Here is a 19,856-nt window from a genome sequence, read left to right on the forward strand (position 1 = left end):
ACTGTTATAGTGCTAATGTTAAGGACTTCTTGGTTCAGTGATTTGATTAGTGTCATAGCTAGTGCTCGTCTGTGCTCCACACTCGTGCCTGACCTGTGTGAAATTCTACTTCAATAAAATACCAGCTCCTTAAAAATAAATTAAACTCCTAATTTCCCTGTAGGCATGTAAGAAAATATATAGTGCAATTGATGTTAATGCAACACTTAGAAATGGCTTAAATTAAAATTGTTATAAAATTGTAAATATATAAAATGGTGTGGAAAACTTAATTATTTTCCCAAAAAAAGTTCTAACTACAGTACTTTTCCTTTCCCCATTTCTCACTGAAATTAAGCCATGATTTGAATGCCAACAAAATGGGTATCCCAATCCTTTCGTGGGAGCAACAAAGGTTCATACCACAATCTTGCCTATTGTGAAGCAACTTGGACACAGTTTTGATTGTCCCTGTTGACCATGATTTAAATTAGCTTCTGTCAATTCCTGTCACCTTGAAGTAATTCAGGCTATATATTTTCCCAAGCTGACTTTGGAATATGTGCAGAAAATTTACTTGCCTAGTACTTTGGTTGCTTTCACTTCTGTGCACCCACAGACCAAGGCAAAAATCCAAGAAGCAAATTGGGTTTAACATTCAGTACTTCAGCAGTATTATTCCAATTTGTATCTGGAGTTTCCAGTTACAGTGGCCTTCAGTAACTCTGCCCTACTCTCTTTCCCCTCTAGCTCAGAGGCAGAAAGGATTTGGTACTAGAAATTTTAAAACTGGAAACGGATCCCCAGCCCACCATATAAACACACCAAATGTTATTTATACAGTAATGGACCATCTTGCCATAAGTAGACAAGGAGATTCAGCAACATAGTTATATTGGGATCCCTTGATACATTTTGGACCTGATATAAATTGTACAGTTTTCTGGGGCTTGGAGAAACCCAGCAATAATAAAAATCTAAGAGGTACCTCATGGGCTAGGCATAACAAGGGGCCTTCTGGCCCTTTAAGAAACCTTCGTTCCCCACCTCCCCCCCCCCCCCCCCACAGTTCCATTGTCACTGGCTGCAGCTCCTTGCCAGGCAGCCAGCCTGTTAATTTGGTCAGAGATCCCATTAGGGGACATGGAGGTGAGAAGTTGGGGTGTTTTTTGTTAAAACATGAGAAAAAAGAAAATGAGGTTCTGTTGTTTAAATTTGTCAATGCTTTATCAGTTCCCTTCCCTTTTTGGGGATTTACTAGTGTGCACTGCATGTTCACCACTTATATGATTAAGAATAACATTTCAGGTGGGGGGAGGTGGGGAATGGTTAGAGTTTTAAATGTCTTATTTAGTTCTAACACAGTTTTAAACGCCTTATCCCATATCCTGAGACTGTGATCCCTGATTCTAGCACCCCAAGCCATGAGAAACCTAACCACATCCAGTGTGTCCAGCCCATCAGAATTTTGAGACCCCTCTCATACTACCAAACTCTAGTGAACCTACCATCCAAGGAAACAGTCTGGTGAACCTTTGCTGCACTTGCTCTTTGGCAAATATATCCTTCCACAGGCAAGTAGATAATACTTCACACTTTACTCCAGGTGTGTTCTCACCAGGTCTCTGTATGATTGCAGCAAGACATCTTTTCTCTTGAGGTCAAAACCTCTTCAGTGAAGGCCAACATATCATTTGCCGTCTTAATTGCTTGCTGCATCTGCACATTTGCTTTTAGTGACTGGTGTTCAATGACACTACAGGTCCATTTGTACATCAACATTTCTCAATCTATCTCTCTTAAAATAATCTGCCTTTGTTTTCCCCCCCAAAATGGATTATTTTACTTTTTCCACATTATACTGCATCTGTCATGTATTTATTTCCTCACTCATTTAACTTGTATAAATCACTTTGAAATGTTGCTTCCTCTTCACAACTTGGGAAACTTAAAATGTTGTATTTGGTGTTCTCATTCAGCTCATTGGTGCATATTAAGTTTAGCTGGGGCCCAAGCACTGATCCCTAATTACTCGTTTGTTACCGACTGCCATGCTGAGAAAGGTCTGTTCACTTCTGCTTTGTGTTTCCTGCCTGTCAACCAATTTTCAATTCATGCCGGTATATTACCCCCAATGCCATGTGCTTTAATTTTGCACCCTGATTTATGTGGGATTTTATCCCAGGCCTTCTGAAAATCAAAATGAACCACATCCACTGGTTCTCCCCTATGTAATTTACCAGTTGCAATCCCAAAAAGCTCCAGTAGGTTTGCCAAACATGATTTCCCTTTCACAAATCCATTGTTGACTTTTCTAAGTGTTCTGCCATCACATCCTTTATAATAGATGCTTGCATTTTCCCTACCACTGATGTTAGGTTAACTGGCTTTTAATTCCCTGTTTACTCTCTTTTTTTTTAAAATCTCAATTTTGATGGAAACCAGTGTGTGTTGATAAAAGCTTGGAGAAGCAAATAGTGAATGAAGTGGGTAGAATCTGGGACAGAATTGCAGAATGGTTGCAGCATGGAAGGCCACCATTCAGCCCATCTAATCCATTACTAGCTTTGTGTTGGAGCTATCTGGCTTGTCCCACTCTCCCACCCTCTCCCCATAACTCTGCAAATTATTTCCTTTCAGGTATCCAGCTCCCTTTCGAATGCTACAATTCTCTTCTACATTCCAGCATTGCATTTCAGACCCTAGCCACTCAGTTTGACTATGAAAAATTTTAAAAATCCTTGTGTCACTTTAGATTCTTTTGCGATTACCCATTCTGTGTCCTAATTTTCTAACCCATCTTTTAATGTGAATAATTTATCTACGCCTAATAATTTTAAATATCTTTATCAGATCCCCTCACAATCATTGTCTCAAGGACAATAACCCCAGCTTTTCCAGTCAATCCACATAACTAAAGTCCCTCTAGGCTCACTTTGTTAAATCTCTTCTGCATCTTTCCAAAAGTGTGGCACCCAGAATTGGACACAATGTCATGGCTGAATGCTTTGCAGAGAAAAGATTTGATTTCCCCCCCACCCATGTATAAGAGAAATACCACCAGTAAATTTAAATGTACTTAATTTGACTTACGTTTTTGCCCATTTCCTGAGATTACATAATTTATTTGTAGAATTATCGCAAATGAAGTAGTATACAGTGACATTTGAAAGCTGGACACTTATCCTTGCTCTAAGCTATTACTAATAAGTTAATGTCATTTAAGAAACCTGTAAGTTGATGGTTTCTGTAACCATTTATCACTACATTGGATTTGTACTGTATTGTAGTTGAAAAAGAAGCATGTAACTGATCCTAACTATATTGACTATAATTGTATCCATTGGTATTTTGCACATGCCATGCTTGGTCAGACAGATTTTATCAGTGAATTATGTTAATATTACAAAAATAATACTTGTGCAAGTGAACTTAGAAGTTCATTCTAAGATTCAACAGAAAATTATTGAACTCCTTGCCATTACTAATGAACCGTTGAATGCAAGCTAAAAATAAAATGGGAGTTATTTATTCCTTTTTGTAGCAGGAAGATGCCCTGGCACAACAGGCGTTTGAGGATGCCCGACGAAGAGCCAGAGATTTTGAAGACAGGGAGAGGTCCCATCGGGAGGACATGGAGGTGAGAGGTTAGAACACTTCTTGTTAGGTTAGGGATTGTGGGAGGGGGAAATTGGACTGTTAATCAGCTGGCATGTGCTTTTCTCGGAATCTAAGAAACGGTGTATTAGAGACATGAGAGGTGAGATGTTGGAATCTGGAGCAAAAATAAAACTGCTGGGGGAACTCAGCAGGTCGGGCAGCATCTGTGGAGGCAGAGGGGTGCCCTATGTTTCAGGTTGAGACCCTGCATCAGGACCCACTGAGTTCTTCCAACAATTTGCTTTTTTTTTGCCGAGGGAAGTCTGGCCCTAGGTCTGGTTGCTGTAATGGTCCCGGGGCTTTGGAAAATTGTAGTTGTCTGTACTCAATTATTGTGGTCTGATTTGAAGATTATGAGCATGTTCTATTCCCAGTGATTTCTTGCTTAATGGATAAAATGCAAGAACATGATATAATTGATTTTTTTTTGTCTAGAAAATCTCTCCCAATAATTTTTTTTTACTCTCATTTTAACCCATATAGGGAGATGGTCCTGTGGCAGGAAATGGGGAAGTAAGTTTTAAATTTGGACTCTGATGAAACCTGGAAGACATAGAGGCTCAAAGCTTAGTCACTAATCTAAACTGGCCTTGCAATGAAGTGCTTTACCAGAATCATCACCAGAGCGTAGAGGGGAGATAGCCAGTATAAAGAATTTAAGAGGGAGGGGTGAGGCAAGAGCTGCCAGGCCATATGTGGAACCAAGTTTATTAGAAAGGAGTAAAGTGCTTTGGCCATTATGTTTATTCTTCCAGCCTAATCTTTTTTAAATGCCTCAGCAGAAAATGCACAATTATTTTATCTGTTTTTTTCTGCCCAAGGTGGAAAAAAATTTCCAATAGTTCTGTGCCCAAAATAAGGACCCCCCCCCCCAGGTTATAGTCCTTGTCTAAAAGTGGATTTTAACTCCTGTACTTCCACTTTCCAAGCCAGCCACAAGTAGTTTAGTTCACAACAATGGTATTTCCTGGAGGAAATGCACAGCAAAATGCTTATCCAGTTGATTCCAGTATTGCAGTCTAATGGCACTCACCTGTATTTAAATTTTAAGTCTGACTTGAGATTCTAATTTCTGTTCAATTTGTGCTTTGCATTTTGGTATTGGTTTATTATTGTCACTTGAACTGACGTACAGTGAAAAGCTTGTCTTGCATACCGTTTGTACAGATCAATTCATTACACAGTACATTAGATAGTACAGGGTAAAAACAATAACAGAATACAGTAAAGTGTTACAGCTACAGAGGAAGTGCAGTGCAGGTAGACATTAAGGTGCAAGGTCATAAGGTAAATTGTGAGGACAAGAGTCCATCTCATTATATAAGGGAACCATTCAGTAGTCTTATAACAGCAGGATAACTGTCCTTGAGCCTGGTGGTATGTGCCCTCAGGTTCCTGTATCTTCTGCTTGATGGGAGAAGAGAGAATGTCCTGGGTGGCTGGGGTCTTTGATTATGCTGGCTCCTTCACCAAAGCAGCGAGAGGTATAGGCAGAGGCTCTCCATGGAGGGGAGGCTGATTTCCGTGATGTGCTGAGCTGTGTCCACAACTCTCTGCAAATAATCAATTGGGTGGGGTAAGTGGCGACTCAGTGTATAACAACAAATTAATAACTGATCCACTTTAAATATTGCCATTTATCTTAAAATGGTTAAGCATATTAAAGCAAACTATCAAACTAACCCAGCTGTATTTGATCAGTCAGGTTCTTTGTAAGCAATCAAGCATTATACAGTGGTTGTATGCTTCCTGGCAGAACACACGCTCTTCTGTTTTTAAAAGGAAAAAAAATCAAATGTTTCCTTACTTGAAATAACTTTAATAGAGAACAGATTGCAGTCCATTCTCTCAGTAAATCATAAATAACTGTTGGTTCTTTATACACCCAGCCCACCACCCCCTGCAGAGATTGCAGCTCCAGGTTTCACAGCAGTATACAGCTTGCGTGCATTAGCCTTCTGTCTGAAAAGAGCTACGTAAGATACAAGACTTCTAATGTATCAGTCTACTGTTTTGTTGCCTCCTTTCTTTCCTCAACACCATGATTTGTGGATTTCTATAAATGTTGCTTGACTTCTTTCCAACATTTTCTGCTATTTGATTTCCATATCCACATAGCTTTGCTTTTGTATTATCCCTTGGTATAAAGCTTATTTAGCTTAAACAATACAAAGTTAATGCTTTCAGCCAATATCTTGGGTGGAAGGAGTCTTCATCAAAAATAATCCTACTGTCTTGCTGATTATGACTTGAAATCCAGGATAGTCATTTGCTTCACCCTGTGAATTATATTCATCTCAGTGCTAAAATTCTTTTTTCATATTTTGAACTTTTGAAGAGAACTGATTTGCTGTAATGATTTTCGAATTCAAAAGATTGCATGTCTGATGGCAAAATAAAAGCACAATAGGTTTTAAATGGTTTTGGCTAAAGATGAAATGTTTCAGGAAAAGGTATTGTTCATAATAGGTGCTTAAACTGGCATTACACTGAAAGTTCTTATCCTATCATCTGAGTGTAGCCCCTTCAACAGAACTGTGATAAATTTTACCCTGTTTGTGTGATGTGATAGGGTTAAAGTTGGTATGGCTGTATGGTCATGATGGATGGTAGGGGCTGGGGGAGAAATGGATTTCAACTGGTACAGTTAATAAATAAATTATTTACTATTATATTGGAAAAGGCCCATATTTATTATCTATTCCCTGTCCCTGGGAGGTTGATGCATCCGAGAAGGTACCATTTGTGAAAGTCCTGCGCAATGCTGTTGGATAGCAAGTTAAGTTGTGTTTTTTTTTTCACCAAGTCCAATTTAGGATGAAGGACAATTTGGAGAAATTATTGTTGCACCTTGTGCATCTGCTACCATTGTCCTTCTAGATAGTGAAACCTTGAGTTGTGGGAATATGACTAAGCCATTCTGCCATTGTTTTTACCTTGACTCCACCTGCTGGCCATTTAAAATTACCAAGCGATATTAAAGAATTGTATCTCCTATCTATAAAAGCTATGAACTTTTTGTCCTAAAATCAGTGTCTTAACATAAGTAATAAGTGGTGTACTCTATTCAGCTGTTTGAACATGCTCTGCCAATCTTTTTTCATGGCTGATCAGTCTTGACATTTCCCTATCCCTGGATTCCCTTGGTATCCAAATACCTCTCCCTTTGCTCCATCTTGATAACAGAGAACCCAAATCTGAAGGAAGATTTTTAAATGTGTATCATAGTAAATGGCCACCCCCTTGGGCTTGAACAATGTTGCCTGGTTCGAGACACCTTGGAGAGGAACTATTCTCCCAGCATCTGCTCTGTCAAGCCCTTCAGAATCTTGCTTCAGTGAATTGGCATGGGGGATGTAAATCTAATGTGCTCAGTAATTCCTCACAAAACAATCTTGCAGCTTGTGGATCTGTTTCGTGAACCGTTGTTGCACTCTCTCGAAAGCAAGTACGTACTTGGATCAAGCAGATCAAAGCTTTACACTGAGCCTCCATATCAACTGCTGTGGAATTGGGCTATCAGATACACAAGTGATTAGTATAGGTGAGCAGTTTCCACTACGGGGTTTGTCACAGAAAACACTACTACTTCTGTTTATTCCTTTCAAGCAGGGCCAGGGGGTGAAGTTTTCAAAATGCTTAGTTAGCTGTAGTGTCTTTTTTTTAAAGAGCAGATCAGATGTTTTGGTAATATCGATTGAGAGAGAAACATTGGTCAAGTGCATTTGGCCACTGAATCTGTGGGACCTTTAGGTGTGGTGGCGGAACAAATCTGTACCTAAATAACAGGGTTTAATTGGAATGGGATTACAAGTTAAATTTCAATACATGTAAGTCTGTTCAAAAATGGGTACACTTCAACAAAATGCAGATTCCCTATTTGGTGGGCCATTGCATATTGGTAACTAACATCTGCGTTTGCATTGTCTCACAGTGATTTGCATTTTGCTGAGATATCCTTGATGCATCAGCTCAGGCTACTTTCTTTAAATTTGTTGGAATCAGTTATATATCCTCTATAGGGTAAAGGTTATGAGAAGCAACAATTCAAATGATATTGGCAGTGACCAGGTTCCAGAATTGTTTTGCTGTAATGTACTGAAAGTGGTTTTAGAAACTAAATTTGAATTCTTCTGTTGTAATATTTTTCTCAGGGATAATTCCCATTGAAGATGTGATGAGATTCCTTTACCCTCAAAGGACAAAATTAAACTCTGGTGTGAGATTTTTTTTAAACTAATATACATTATTGGAAAGGTGGATTATGATTGTGGTTGTATATTGAGTAATTTAAAACAGACCAAATGAAGTTATAAATTCTATCACTTTTGAACTTTTTTCAATACAGTTAACTACTCCAGAGAGAGAAATTGTTATTTTTCCACTTCTGCCCATTTAGCTCCTGTTAAAGTCTTTAGGAAGCTTTTCCACCCAAACATTGCATTATATATAAAGTGTATACCAATGGCACTCTAAATATACAGAGAATATTAACAATTTTCTTTCAAGTGTATATCTTCACATCAGTTCTCCATTGCTCTCAGTAAATTGTCAAACCCTTTCAAATAGCACCTGTTATATCTTAGTATTCAATGGGGTTTGTCTTATCAAATTGCCTTCAAAAAAAAAGTCGATGCTCTAAACCAGAAAAAAGTACTGCAGATGCTGGAAATCTGAAATAAAAACAATATGCTTGAACTACTCAACAGGTCAGGTAGTATCTATGGTGCACAAAACAGGAAATATTTTAGGTCTATGACCTTCCATCAGAACTCTTGGAAAAATTATGTAAAACGAGTTTTCAGTTGCATGGGAAGGAGGAAGGGGGAGAGGACAATAAAGGAAAGATCGTGATGAGGTGGCAACAAGGAGAGATTAAATGAGATTAAGGGGTGGTGGTGCAGGCTGGAAGAGTCTAGTCAAGGCTTGTCAGTAGCAGAAGTTATGCCCAGAGGAGTTGTAAGTAGAAAGGGGGAAAAAAAAAATACCTGAAATACCAGAAGATGAGACAGCCAAAACATGTGAATGGTGGAAATGTCAGATACAAGATTAGAATGGTTATCTAAAATTGTTGAATTCACAAACCAAAAGTTGTTCTGCAAAACAGTAGCCAATCTGCAGTTGGTTTCCCCAGTGTAGGGGACAGCACCTTGTGAACACCAGATGCACATCTTAAATTGGAAGATGTACAAGTTACTTGCTCCTTAATCTGGAAGAAGTATTTAGATCCCTGGACCTTAGGAAGAGAGGAGGTAAAATGGTGTGTATTCTATCACCTAGGGTTGCACAAGGATGTAAACAGAAAAGTGGAGCAGAGTGCTGCTGAGGACTGGTCCCTTCAGAATGCTTAAAAAGTGAGGGAGAAAAGGATGTTGCACCTGGTGTTGGCATTGTAGTGGAAGTGTCAGAAATTGGAGGAGGATCTAAGAAATATGGAGGCTGATGAGGTAGAAATCAAAGACTCTGAACCCTATTCATACTGAATTGGAGGAGAGGAGATGTGGGTGGAAGTGCAAGAAATGGAGCAGACAAACAGAGCTCTCAACTTTGGTTGAGGAAAAAGGAAAACATGGAAGCATTTTTAAAAGGTGGTGTCATCAGAACAGGTGCAACAGATGGAAAGAATGAGTGCAGGGAATGGAGTCCTTGCAGGGAACAGAACCGGAGGAACTGTGGTCAAATGCTCTATCTACTGTTCGAGGAAACTGCCTGTACTTTTCTGATTGGGGCCATTGTCTTCAATCTGATACTTCTGTTCTTTTGCTTGAACTTGCCTGGTCTGGATCAGTTTGACTGATCTTGCTAGCCAAAGCTATCCTGGAGGTAATTGATGAGGATCTTTTGGAGTGGTTTGGGTCTTGAACGATGTAAATGAATCATATTGCCTGGCTAGAACAAGCTCTGCTGAGAAACTCCTCTGGAAAACTTTGGACAGCAAAACGATGTACCAATTTTGTATTTGGAGTTTCATGGGTATTAGTTGTGGAGGTGTGCAGCTGATTGTTGACCTACCAATAAAATGGGAAAAAATTATGTCCATCTGGATCCATTTTCACAGTTGCTAGTATCAGGTTCTTTGCAGAGCAGATTTGTGGGTTTAAATGCAATTCCTGAAGAAAACTCTGGGTGGTGCTGAAAGAAATGAGCTTCAACTCTGGTATGAAAACACTATGATGCTGGAGGAACTCAGCAGGCCAGGCAGCATCCATGTTGAAAAGCAGGCAGTCAATGTGGTCTCCTCTACACTGGCGAGGCCAAACGCAGACTAGGGGACCATTTCGCAGTACACCTGCGGTCTGTCTGTAACCGCGGTCTGCATCTCCCCTTTGCCAGTCACTTCAACTCCCCTCCCAATCCATCACAGATATGTCCGTCCTCCTCCACTGCCAGAAGTCCAAGCGCAAACTGGAGGAACAGCACCTCATTTTCTGTCTTGGAACCTTGCAGCCTAATGGCATGAACATTGAATTCTCCAACTTTAAGTGGTCTCCAGAACCAACCCCCACCCCCCCTCACCATGCCTCCTTTTCTTCCCTTTCCTAGCCAATCTCTCTTTTCTACCCTTTTTTCCTCCTTGCCTTTTGACCCATCCCCCAGTGTATCTGCTCTCCCCTCCTCCCCCGCACCTGCCTATCACTATCTTTTGCCTGCATCTACCTATCACCACCTTACCCACTCCGCCTCCCCTCTTGTCCACCTATCACTGCTCTGCTTTTCTCTCCTATATATTGAGCTTCCCCTTTTCCTATCTTCAGCCCTGAAGAAGGGTCCTGACCCGAAACGTTGACCACCTGCTTTTATCCACAGGTGCTGCCTGGCCTGCTGAGTTCCTCCAGCACAGTGTTTTTCATCTAGATATTCCAGCATCTGCAGTCCTTTGTTTCTCTAGTTTGACACTGATATGTCATGTAGAAGACATTAAAAATTGCTTCACTATAGCAGAGGTATAACATGAAAAGTAGCAATAAGTCTTGAAGAAAAATGGCACTTTTAGAAAAAATGCCTCATTGGCACAATGATGAATTAATATTGTTTTTACTTAAAAATAAAACTTTTACTAAATGTCTTTTCTGCTGTGTGCATTTAGACTGTTATCTTTGCATATGCAAGTCTTCTTTCTCCAAGGAGCCTAAGAACAACAGTGAGCCCTATTAATAAGTAGAGACATGTTAAGGAGAAGAGTTGTGTAGGTGTTGAATGCTACCCAAGAATTGTGAAGATCACAAAATTGCAGACTTAAATTTTCACCCAGGTGTTAGCCCACTGCTCTTATCCCTAATGGACGGCGCCATCAACTTAAACACCCTCAAAATCATTTTAATTTCATTATCATCAAACTCATCACATGTAGTTTCCATTGCTATTATTTTTCTTTAGTAGTTTGTTGGAGTTGAAGATAACTTGCTCCCACTACAGTGAAGTGTGTAGGTTGCCTGTGAGTTTTTTTAATGTGGAGCTAGTCACATTTGCCTGCATTTGGTCCAAAACCCCTCTTGTCCATGTACTTATCCAAATGTCTTAAATGCTCAGCCACCTTCTATGGTAGTCTGGCAGAAGGCGGTGTGTATATTCCGTATATGCACCATCCTCTGCATGAAGAAGTTGCCCCTCAGATGCCTTTTAAATCTTTCACCTCTCCCCTTAAACCTGTGCCCTCTAGTTTTTAGCTCCCCTTCCCTAGGGATAAGGACTGTGTGCATTCACTCTTATCTATATCCCTCAAGATTTTATACACCTCCAAGGTCACCCCTCAGTCTCCTACATTCCAAGGAATAATGTCCTAGCCTGCCCAACTTCTCCCTATAACTCAGGCCCTCAAAACCTGGCAGCATCCTCGTAAATATTTTCTGCACTCTTTCCAGTTTAACAATGCCTTTTCTATAGCAGGGCAACCAAAACTGTAGACAGTACTCCAATTGTGGTCTCACCAACATTTTGTACAACTGCAACATAACATCCTAACCCCTACACTCGGTGCCCTGACTGAAGGCCAACTACCTTCACCAGTGTTTGCCTGTGACATTGCTTTCAACGAACTATGTACTTGTACCCCTTGGTCCCTCTTCTGTAACACTACCTAGGGCCCAACTATTCACTGTACAAGTCCTACCATGGTTTGACTTCCCAAAGATGAATACTTTGCACTTGTCTGAATTGAAAGTCATTTGCCAATTCTCAGCCCTTTTACCGAGCAGATGAAGATCCCCCTGTAACTTCTGATAACTTTCTTCAGTCTACGATACCACCTATTTTAGTATCATCTGCAAAATTACTAACCGTGCCTTGTATGTTCTCATCCAAATCATTTATATAAATAATAATAACAACAACAACAAAGGTCCCAGCACCGACCCCTGTGGCGCACCACTACTCATGGGCTTCCAATCTGAGAAACTACCTTTAACTATCATTCTCTGCTTCCTACCATCAAGCCAATTATGAATTCAGTTAGCTATCTCTCAACTAGCTTGCCATGCGGGACCTTGTCAAAGGCCTTGCTAAAATTCGTATAGATAACATCCACTGCCCTACCCTCACCTATCCTCTTCGTTACCTCTTCGAAAACCTCAGATTTGTCAGACACTATTTCCCCCACACAAAGCCATGCTGACTATCCCTTATTAGAACTTGCTTATCCTAATGTTGATAGATCCTGTCCCTCAGAATCCCCTCCAGTAACTCGCCCACCACTGATGTCGGACTCACTGGCCTGTAGTTCCCTGTCTTGTCTTGCTGCCCTTAAGTAATGGTATAACGTTAGCCACTCTCCATCCTTCTGCAACTTCACCAGTGGCTAAAGATAGAGCAAATATCTTTTCAAGGGCCTCCACAATTTCTTCCCTAGCTTCCCACAAAGTCTGAGGATGCACTCGATCAGGCCCTAGGGATTTATCCACCTTAATGCACTTAAGGCCGCCAATACCTCCTCTGTAGGAACTCTTATGCAGTCCAAGACATCATCACTCATTTCCATCATTTCTTGAGCATCCACCATTTTCTCCATAGTGAAAACTGACTAGAAATATTCATTAAAAATTTCACCCATCTCCTGTGGCTCCATACAGATAGCCATGCTGATCTTTAAGGGAGCTATTCTCTCCCTAGCCACCCTATTAATATACCTATAAAACCTCATGGGATTTTCCTTAACCCTGCCTGCCAGATCCTTCTCATACCTTCTTTTTGCCCTCCTGATTTCCCTCGTACTCCTACACTTGTGGTCATCAAGGGATTCGCTTGTTCCCAGCGGCCTAAACCCAATGTATGCCTCCCTTTTTCCTGACCAGAGCGTCAATATTTCTCAACAACCATGGTTCCCTAAACTTGCCAGCCTTATCCTTCACCCTAGCAGAATTAAGCCTTTTTTTATTGGAGTGAACAGGTCCTTGCCCTTCAATTTGGAAATTTGCCCTGAAGGCTGCTGAATGTGTGGGTGTTGATGGCAAAATGGGAGTTATGGGCCAAGGACTTTGGTGAGAAGTGAAACTAACTGTGTGTTTTAATGAGAATCAAGGATGGAAGCAAAAAGGAGGCATGACAAGGAAATAGCTTGACAGTCAAATTAGGTACCAAGACAAAAAAAAACAATGTTTAGAAAAGTAACTAAAATAATAAGTATTTCCAGACACAATTTATGGCCTGCAGGCATGTTGTTATTCTACAATTTCAATTACTCCCTTTCTGGGTGATTGAAGGTGAACGGTTTTGCAGGTCTGGTCATTAAAAAGGCCTTTGCATTGTTAAATATCAGCACAGCGAAGTAAGGGCCAATAATACATCTGGCTTTGAAACATGGTCCATGCCTTTCTTGTTGGTAATTGACTGGGATAGGTGCCATCAACCCAGAGAGGATGTTATGAAGAAACATTAAATAATTGTATTCATACAGACTTGCATTCACATCAACTCATTTTCATAAGGAAATTTTTATCCATATCATTGTTATTTGTCTCACTTTTTGACCTGCATCTTTTTTCTCTTTATTGTGCAGCCACGCAGGCAGGACCCCAGTCCCGGCTCCAACCTGGGGAGCGGAGATGAGCTCAAACTACGTTAAATGTTCTTGGAGCAGCCTCGCCATAAACCTTTTTATGTGGGATCAAGCAGCTTTCTGGTGAACTGGTGTTGAAGGAAATGAAGATGCTAAGGTCCTGAACAAGAATTTTTTTATTCCTGCCCCACAGCCCCAGGCCTTTGGATGCCCCGTTCAGCACAAACCGCCAGGGATTGCACTATGTCCATTTACAGTACCTGCATTTCCTATTTTAAGCATGTAGCCAGCAGCAATCTTTGTTTTCTATGCAAGCTATGTTTCTTTTTTGAATTTTTAAATGGCCTTTTATGTATTATTTGTCTCCCCTTCCCCCTTGGTTGTTTAACCAAAAAATGCAGGAAATCAATCAGAAATTAGGTCAAAATGTGTTTAAGTTGAATTAAGATTTAAGTGGCAGGAAATCAGAAATTTATTTTCTGCTTTTTCTGTCGTACATTCTGGGTTGCAAGTGTGTAAGGATTCAAAATCTGTATCTGTTTGCCTTTGCTTTTCTAAAGCACAGGGAATGCATTATTTGCTTGCCTGCAATTTTTAGCTCTGATTTTTATATCCTGTAAAGAGATAGCCACATAAGGAAGTCGTCTATATGACTGGAGCAAATTTTTTTACAAGTGGAAAAATAATGATGGAGAGTAAGGTTTTTTTTGCAGCAAGTTGGAAAGCAGAAGACTGTCCAAGATAAAGAACATTCAATTTGGCTTGTTCATTCCATTTTCTGAATTAAACCTCAGGCGAAAATAAAATCTCTTGAACATTAATTTTAATTTCTACCCATGTTTAGTTCAAAATAAATTGGTCTGCAGTTTTTATAAACAAAACCCAAAAGCAATGACTTGTTTTTCTTTAAAGGTCACAGTTTTATATTCTGTTGTTACAAAGTTAAATATAACCCTGAATATGGGGTACAAATTGGACTGACAAAATCTTCAAGCAGTGCACATATACATCATGTGCTGGACACATGAAAAGTGACCAAAAGACTTCTGAAGTGCCCTGGTTTATCAAGTATGTTGAGAATTGATGTTATTGGCCTTGGTGGCTATTTTCTGCTTTGCATTGCTTAATAATATCTTAATGCTGGCATTAAGATTGGGATAGCTGCTTTCTGCTAATTAGTCCAAACAGTTCAAAACTTTGTTACTGGTGTTAAGTTATTGATGCAATTTAATAAGTTTTTTCCAATCTATATTTAAGTAGAAAGAATTGCATCTTTTTGCATAGTACTCCTCCCTCAGGAGTTGCTTTGAATTATTGAGCTAGCTTTTGCTACTTTGTGAATCTGAAACATTTTTCTTTTAAATTTATTAATAAATATGAAAAGTCAAACTTGTCTGTTTTGTCCTAATTTTTAAAACCTTTCTAAATCTAGCACGACAAACTCTTCCAGTTAACCAATGTGGCAGATCTTTGGAAAAATATAGAGACTGGTCAAAAAATTGACATCAGAATGGTATTAATGGTACAAATTTCATTAGAAAATGTGAAAACATAGAAGTACATGGGACAATACTCCAATCCTGCTGAAGAAAACATAATTTCAGCATAATTTGCTCATGATAGAGGCCACTTGGCCCATTGGCTCCGCGCCAGCTCCCAGCAATGTGATCTCATCTGTCCCGTTCCCGTCCATTTATTTGCCTGTACCCCTATAATTAATTCTTCTCATACGCCCATCAACTCCCTTTTGATTCTTACTACACTAAGGGGTAATTTATAGTCGCCAAGCATCTAGTCCTTGGGAGGAGACCAGAAAACCTGACAAACCCCATGGTTACAGGAAGAACCTGCAAACTCTGCACAGCGCCCAAGATCAAGATCAAACAGTCTGGATCTGAGGCAGGAGAGCTAACTATTCCACTACTGCACCAGCCTAGCAATTTTTAATGTGGAGGCAGAGCCCCAAAGAATTTCTTATCCTAGAGGCTAAAGTACAACCTAGTTAAAGGCAAGTTTACTAATCAAGGTCAGAGGGAAATAACGAAGGAAAGATAAATTATGTTATGGTGATACTTCCAAATTAGAGGGGATTAATTAATTTCTAAAGCTAAAAATTCAATGACTCATTAATGGGGCCTCAAGATATTAATTTGTGTTAGAAACACCACCCGTAGTTGAAAACAAAACGAGGCTAATGAGAAGTTGATCAAGATGCACTAGGAGAAAGTTGAAAACCATGAAATGAAAACATCTATAGATGCTGAAAACCTGAAATAAAACAAAATGCTGGAAACACTCAGCAGGTCAAACAGCATCTGTGGAAAGAGAAAGTTAATGTTTCAGGTCTGAGACCCTTCATCAGGAAGCCACAATGTTTACAAAAGAAAAAGCTAAGCTTGACTTGAGGTGGCCATTCAGCAACAATATTAAGGAATTAAAACACAAAGAAATGGATATATCTTAGTGAAAAAGTTACAGAAGTTTATCAGGACCGGCAAAACTAAGGAATTTTTTTTCAGAAATTGCCTGAGGAATATCAGACCTTGAGAGTAACCATTCAGCACTGGATTACCATAATCAGAGAAAAGGTTACTGTGAAATAGAGATAAGTGCTGAAGAATGCCAAGGAATGGTGTAGTTAATGTAATAAAGTTGGTGACAGTAGTAATAATGCATATGGTGGTGCCTAAAAGATTACTACACCAAGCCCCATTTGCCAATGCAGGAGGAGAACAGGTGAAAGAAAAAAGAAATAAAGCTTGAGATGTACCTTGCAAGATGAGAAGAGATTTTAATCCAGAAATTGGATTGTTGTGTGATATAAATATAATACCAAAATAGCAAATTTCTCATTAGGAATCATAGTAGTAAGCTTGACAGGACATAGAGATGGTTGTCTACATTTGAAGAAATATTGAAGGCTAAGCCACAAGATTATCTCGAGTCTAGCTGAAAGCAAGTGCTGTGCAGTACAATTTGGCAGAGGAAAATTGAAGATGTGAGTGAAAAACTGACACAATGCCATCTTCACAAATAACAAGATTTTGAAAATAAAAATGACTGGTCCCAAGGCAACTTAAACCAACTGGGAATGGACTGTGACAGCAATCTTGGGAACATTTTAAACCATGTACCTGGAGTGAAAGATTAGGGAGAAAGTGGAACCTAGGTGACATGAATCATGGGGTGGAGGTAGTCAGCTCCAGGCTGTGGAAGCAAAAATTAGTGTGACAAATTTGAACTGAAAGATAGAAATAATGTGGACTGTGGGATGTGTGAAAGGATGTAAATCTAGTGAAAACGAACCAGAAACAAAGTTAAAATGCTTAGTTAATTCTACCTTGGAGCCACTGGAACTTTGCAGAGCACAATTTTATTCCAGGAAGGTCACGAAAATAGATAAAACTAGAAGAGTCCAACTTTACACTTGTATGTTAGGTTCCAATAATTTTGGAATGACTACAATTTTAATTCAACTTGAACAGCAATTGAGATTTTCAACCTCTCAAACTGATCAAAATAGAATTGGAAGATAATGAATTATTGAAGATAAATGGCTATCCATGAAACAATAACTGCCCATGTGTTGCCAATATACCTTATTTCCTGTCCATTGACTAAGGTAAAATCCTCCAGTACCTGCGTGCTAATTTGGTACTGTGGCTGTGTCCTTTGGTGCATGGTGTTGATAAACTGCCACAGAATATTAAAATGAGCTATGAAAGTTTCTTTCTTTTTCCCCTTAATAGTCCACCTGCGCTTGGGTCTGGCCTTGTGCCAGGTTATGGCTGACAGGTGCTCACAACCCATTTGCTTCTTTTGTGGTGATTCTTAAATGAATGAGGGAGTCTGTGTTATTTGAGAATGGGAGATTTTACAGTGAAATCAATGTCCTCTACTGGTATTCAAGTGCACTTTTGAAGTCTCAGTGGGGATTTACTTGCAGTGGGAATCCATCTCGACATCCCTGGTTTGGTATGGTTGTTGCTGCTGTTACAGCTCCTTTTAAGAAATCTGTTTGTTCTTAATGTATTGTACACAGAAAATATTGTGTAATAATCGATAGAGTTGCTGAGGCAAATACTATTAATGCATATACTAAGGAATTGGGAGGATCTGTAAGATGGAGGGATGAGCTAAACTAGGGTGATGGGTGGGTTACATCTGGCACATGCACATGCAAAAGACCTGAGCTTTTTCTGTGAGGATCTTGCATAATGCCTATCAGGTACTTCTGAAAATTCATCTACAATTTGTTCAACATGTCTTGATTTCTCAAGGAACTAAATTATTCTTAAAAACTATTAGAAATTCATTTCCACAACAGCCCATTCCTTACATAGTACTTCTCATGCTGGTACTCTGCATACGTTTACCCCATTATTTCCGAGCATATCATTCTTCACATGGGATGTACTATATACAATGTTCCAGTTTGTGGGTATGTACCCTTAACAAAAGCTTTTGGAAAAAATACATTTAATGTTACTAATATCCCAGGGATGCATCTGGGTGTGGTAAATTGAATAATTTCAGTCCCACCAATTTACCTTTAACACACTAACCTTTGGATATTTATCTTGCGTCATTCTTCCACATTCTCTACAGAAAGTCCTCACTTAGGTAGTGTTTATTTTTATACTCACAATGTTAAACATTAAAGGTTCTATCTGTTAAGGTTTGGGGGAGGGAGGATCAGAGGCCTGGAGATCAGCTAGGAGAACAAGTACAGATTAGGACAATGGCTTCCCTTTTCACACCCATACTTTGGGATTATCCTTGGTCTTTTATTTCTCACTGTTGTGCATCACCTCAGCAACATTATCCACAATCACATTTTTCACATGTCTATTGATCATTCCCAGTTCCACCTCACCACAAACACTCTTGTTCCTCTCCCTGTTTTTAAGTTGTCAGGGAGCTTGTACAAGATCTAGTACTAGATGAGAAAAAAAATGCCTTCCAACTAAATGGTGGGAAGACTAAACCTGTTAGTATCACTACTACAATTTTCCAATCTCGTAGTCACTGACTCTATACCTGAAACTGAACCAGGCTATTCCCAGCAAGTGGTGGTAATCCAGGATGCCAGCTGACCTTGTCAGTCCAGATATTAGAGGTCGGGGATTTGGGAGGTGCTGATGGAAGCCCTGAAGTTGTTACCGTACATTTATGCATCTAGTGCAAACTGGAGCCACATTGCACTAATAATTAAGGGGGTCAATGTTTTAGGTGATGGAACGGATGGCAATCAACCAGGCTGCTTTGACTCGGTAGTGTAGAGTTTTAATGTTGGAACTGCATTCTTTTAGGGAAGTGGAAAATATGTAACACACTTATGACGTGCCTCATAGATACCGGAGCATTAAAAGGTGAGTCACATGCCACAAGACAGCCAACTTCTGTTCCATTATAGCCCCTCAACCTCATGAATAATGTTAAACATATCCACAACCAGTCTTGAAAGTGTTTTTCCTATAATACTGTCCTACCATGAAATCCCAAGGCACAACTTTCATGGGTCTCTGGATTTGACGTGGGAACTCTATTCCTTCAGGGTTGCAAGCAACCAGTGGGAGACTAAGTACAGATTCCAAATGCAAAAAAAGGGAAGTGATTCAGAACAGAGGTTTTGGTATCAGGCTATAAAGAAGCAAAATGCAAAAGTGCTTTTCAATACACAAGGATAATTACACCAGTGAATCCTGTGGTGAGAAATAATAGATGGGAAAGCTAAGATCTGTCATTGCCAAGTGACCACATATAGAGCAGTTTGCCATAAATAACACATTGTAAAAGGCCACTTAGAGCAGAATCTCTATGCGTTTCAAGATTGTTAAATAACAGCAGTTCAAGAATAAAGATTCAGAAATATGATCAGCTTGGAATTGTGCTACATTTAATTCCGATGAAATACAATCAGCCAAGACCTCCTGCCAAAAGGACAATTATAAATTACATATGGAGAAACATTGGGTACATTAGAGATAAAACTTCACATATGTCACCTCGAACAATGATGACATTTGAGAAGAACTTTATTGCCTGTAAAGCACTTTGAGATAACCTGAATTTGTGAAAGGCATTATTTGTGCTGAATGTGAGCCTGCCTTTCCCACTTCATATAGTGGCTTCTACGTAACAAATTGCTCCATATCATTTCATAGCATGTGTAATAAAACAAAATATGAAATATTTAAAAGGATGATTTATTTATTAGTTAAAG

The 19,856-nt window shown here is 39.5% G+C and overlaps 1 protein-coding gene across 2 annotated transcripts in view; it reads left to right on the top strand.

Annotated features, from left to right (window-relative positions):
• The window catches only part of cbfb (core-binding factor subunit beta), an 86,829-nt gene extending 71,806 nt beyond the window's left edge, over positions 1-15,023 (top strand). Inside the window, exons 5-6 of one of the 2 annotated variants that reach the window (XM_052028152.1) lie at positions 3,524-3,619; positions 13,631-15,023. In XM_052028152.1, coding sequence (XP_051884112.1) covers positions 3,524-3,619; positions 13,631-13,696 — 162 coding nt within the window. In that variant the 3' untranslated portion in view covers positions 13,697-15,023. Of the gene's footprint in view, positions 1-3,523; positions 3,627-13,630 lie in introns of both variants that reach the window. The other variant, XM_052028153.1, reaches the window with a different exon arrangement.
• Positions 15,024-19,856: the final 4,833 nt, after the last annotated feature.

The sequence above is a fragment of the Pristis pectinata genome, chromosome 13, assembly GCF_009764475.1.
Source record: "Pristis pectinata isolate sPriPec2 chromosome 13, sPriPec2.1.pri, whole genome shotgun sequence".
Taxonomy (NCBI): Eukaryota; Metazoa; Chordata; class Chondrichthyes; order Rhinopristiformes; family Pristidae; genus Pristis; species Pristis pectinata.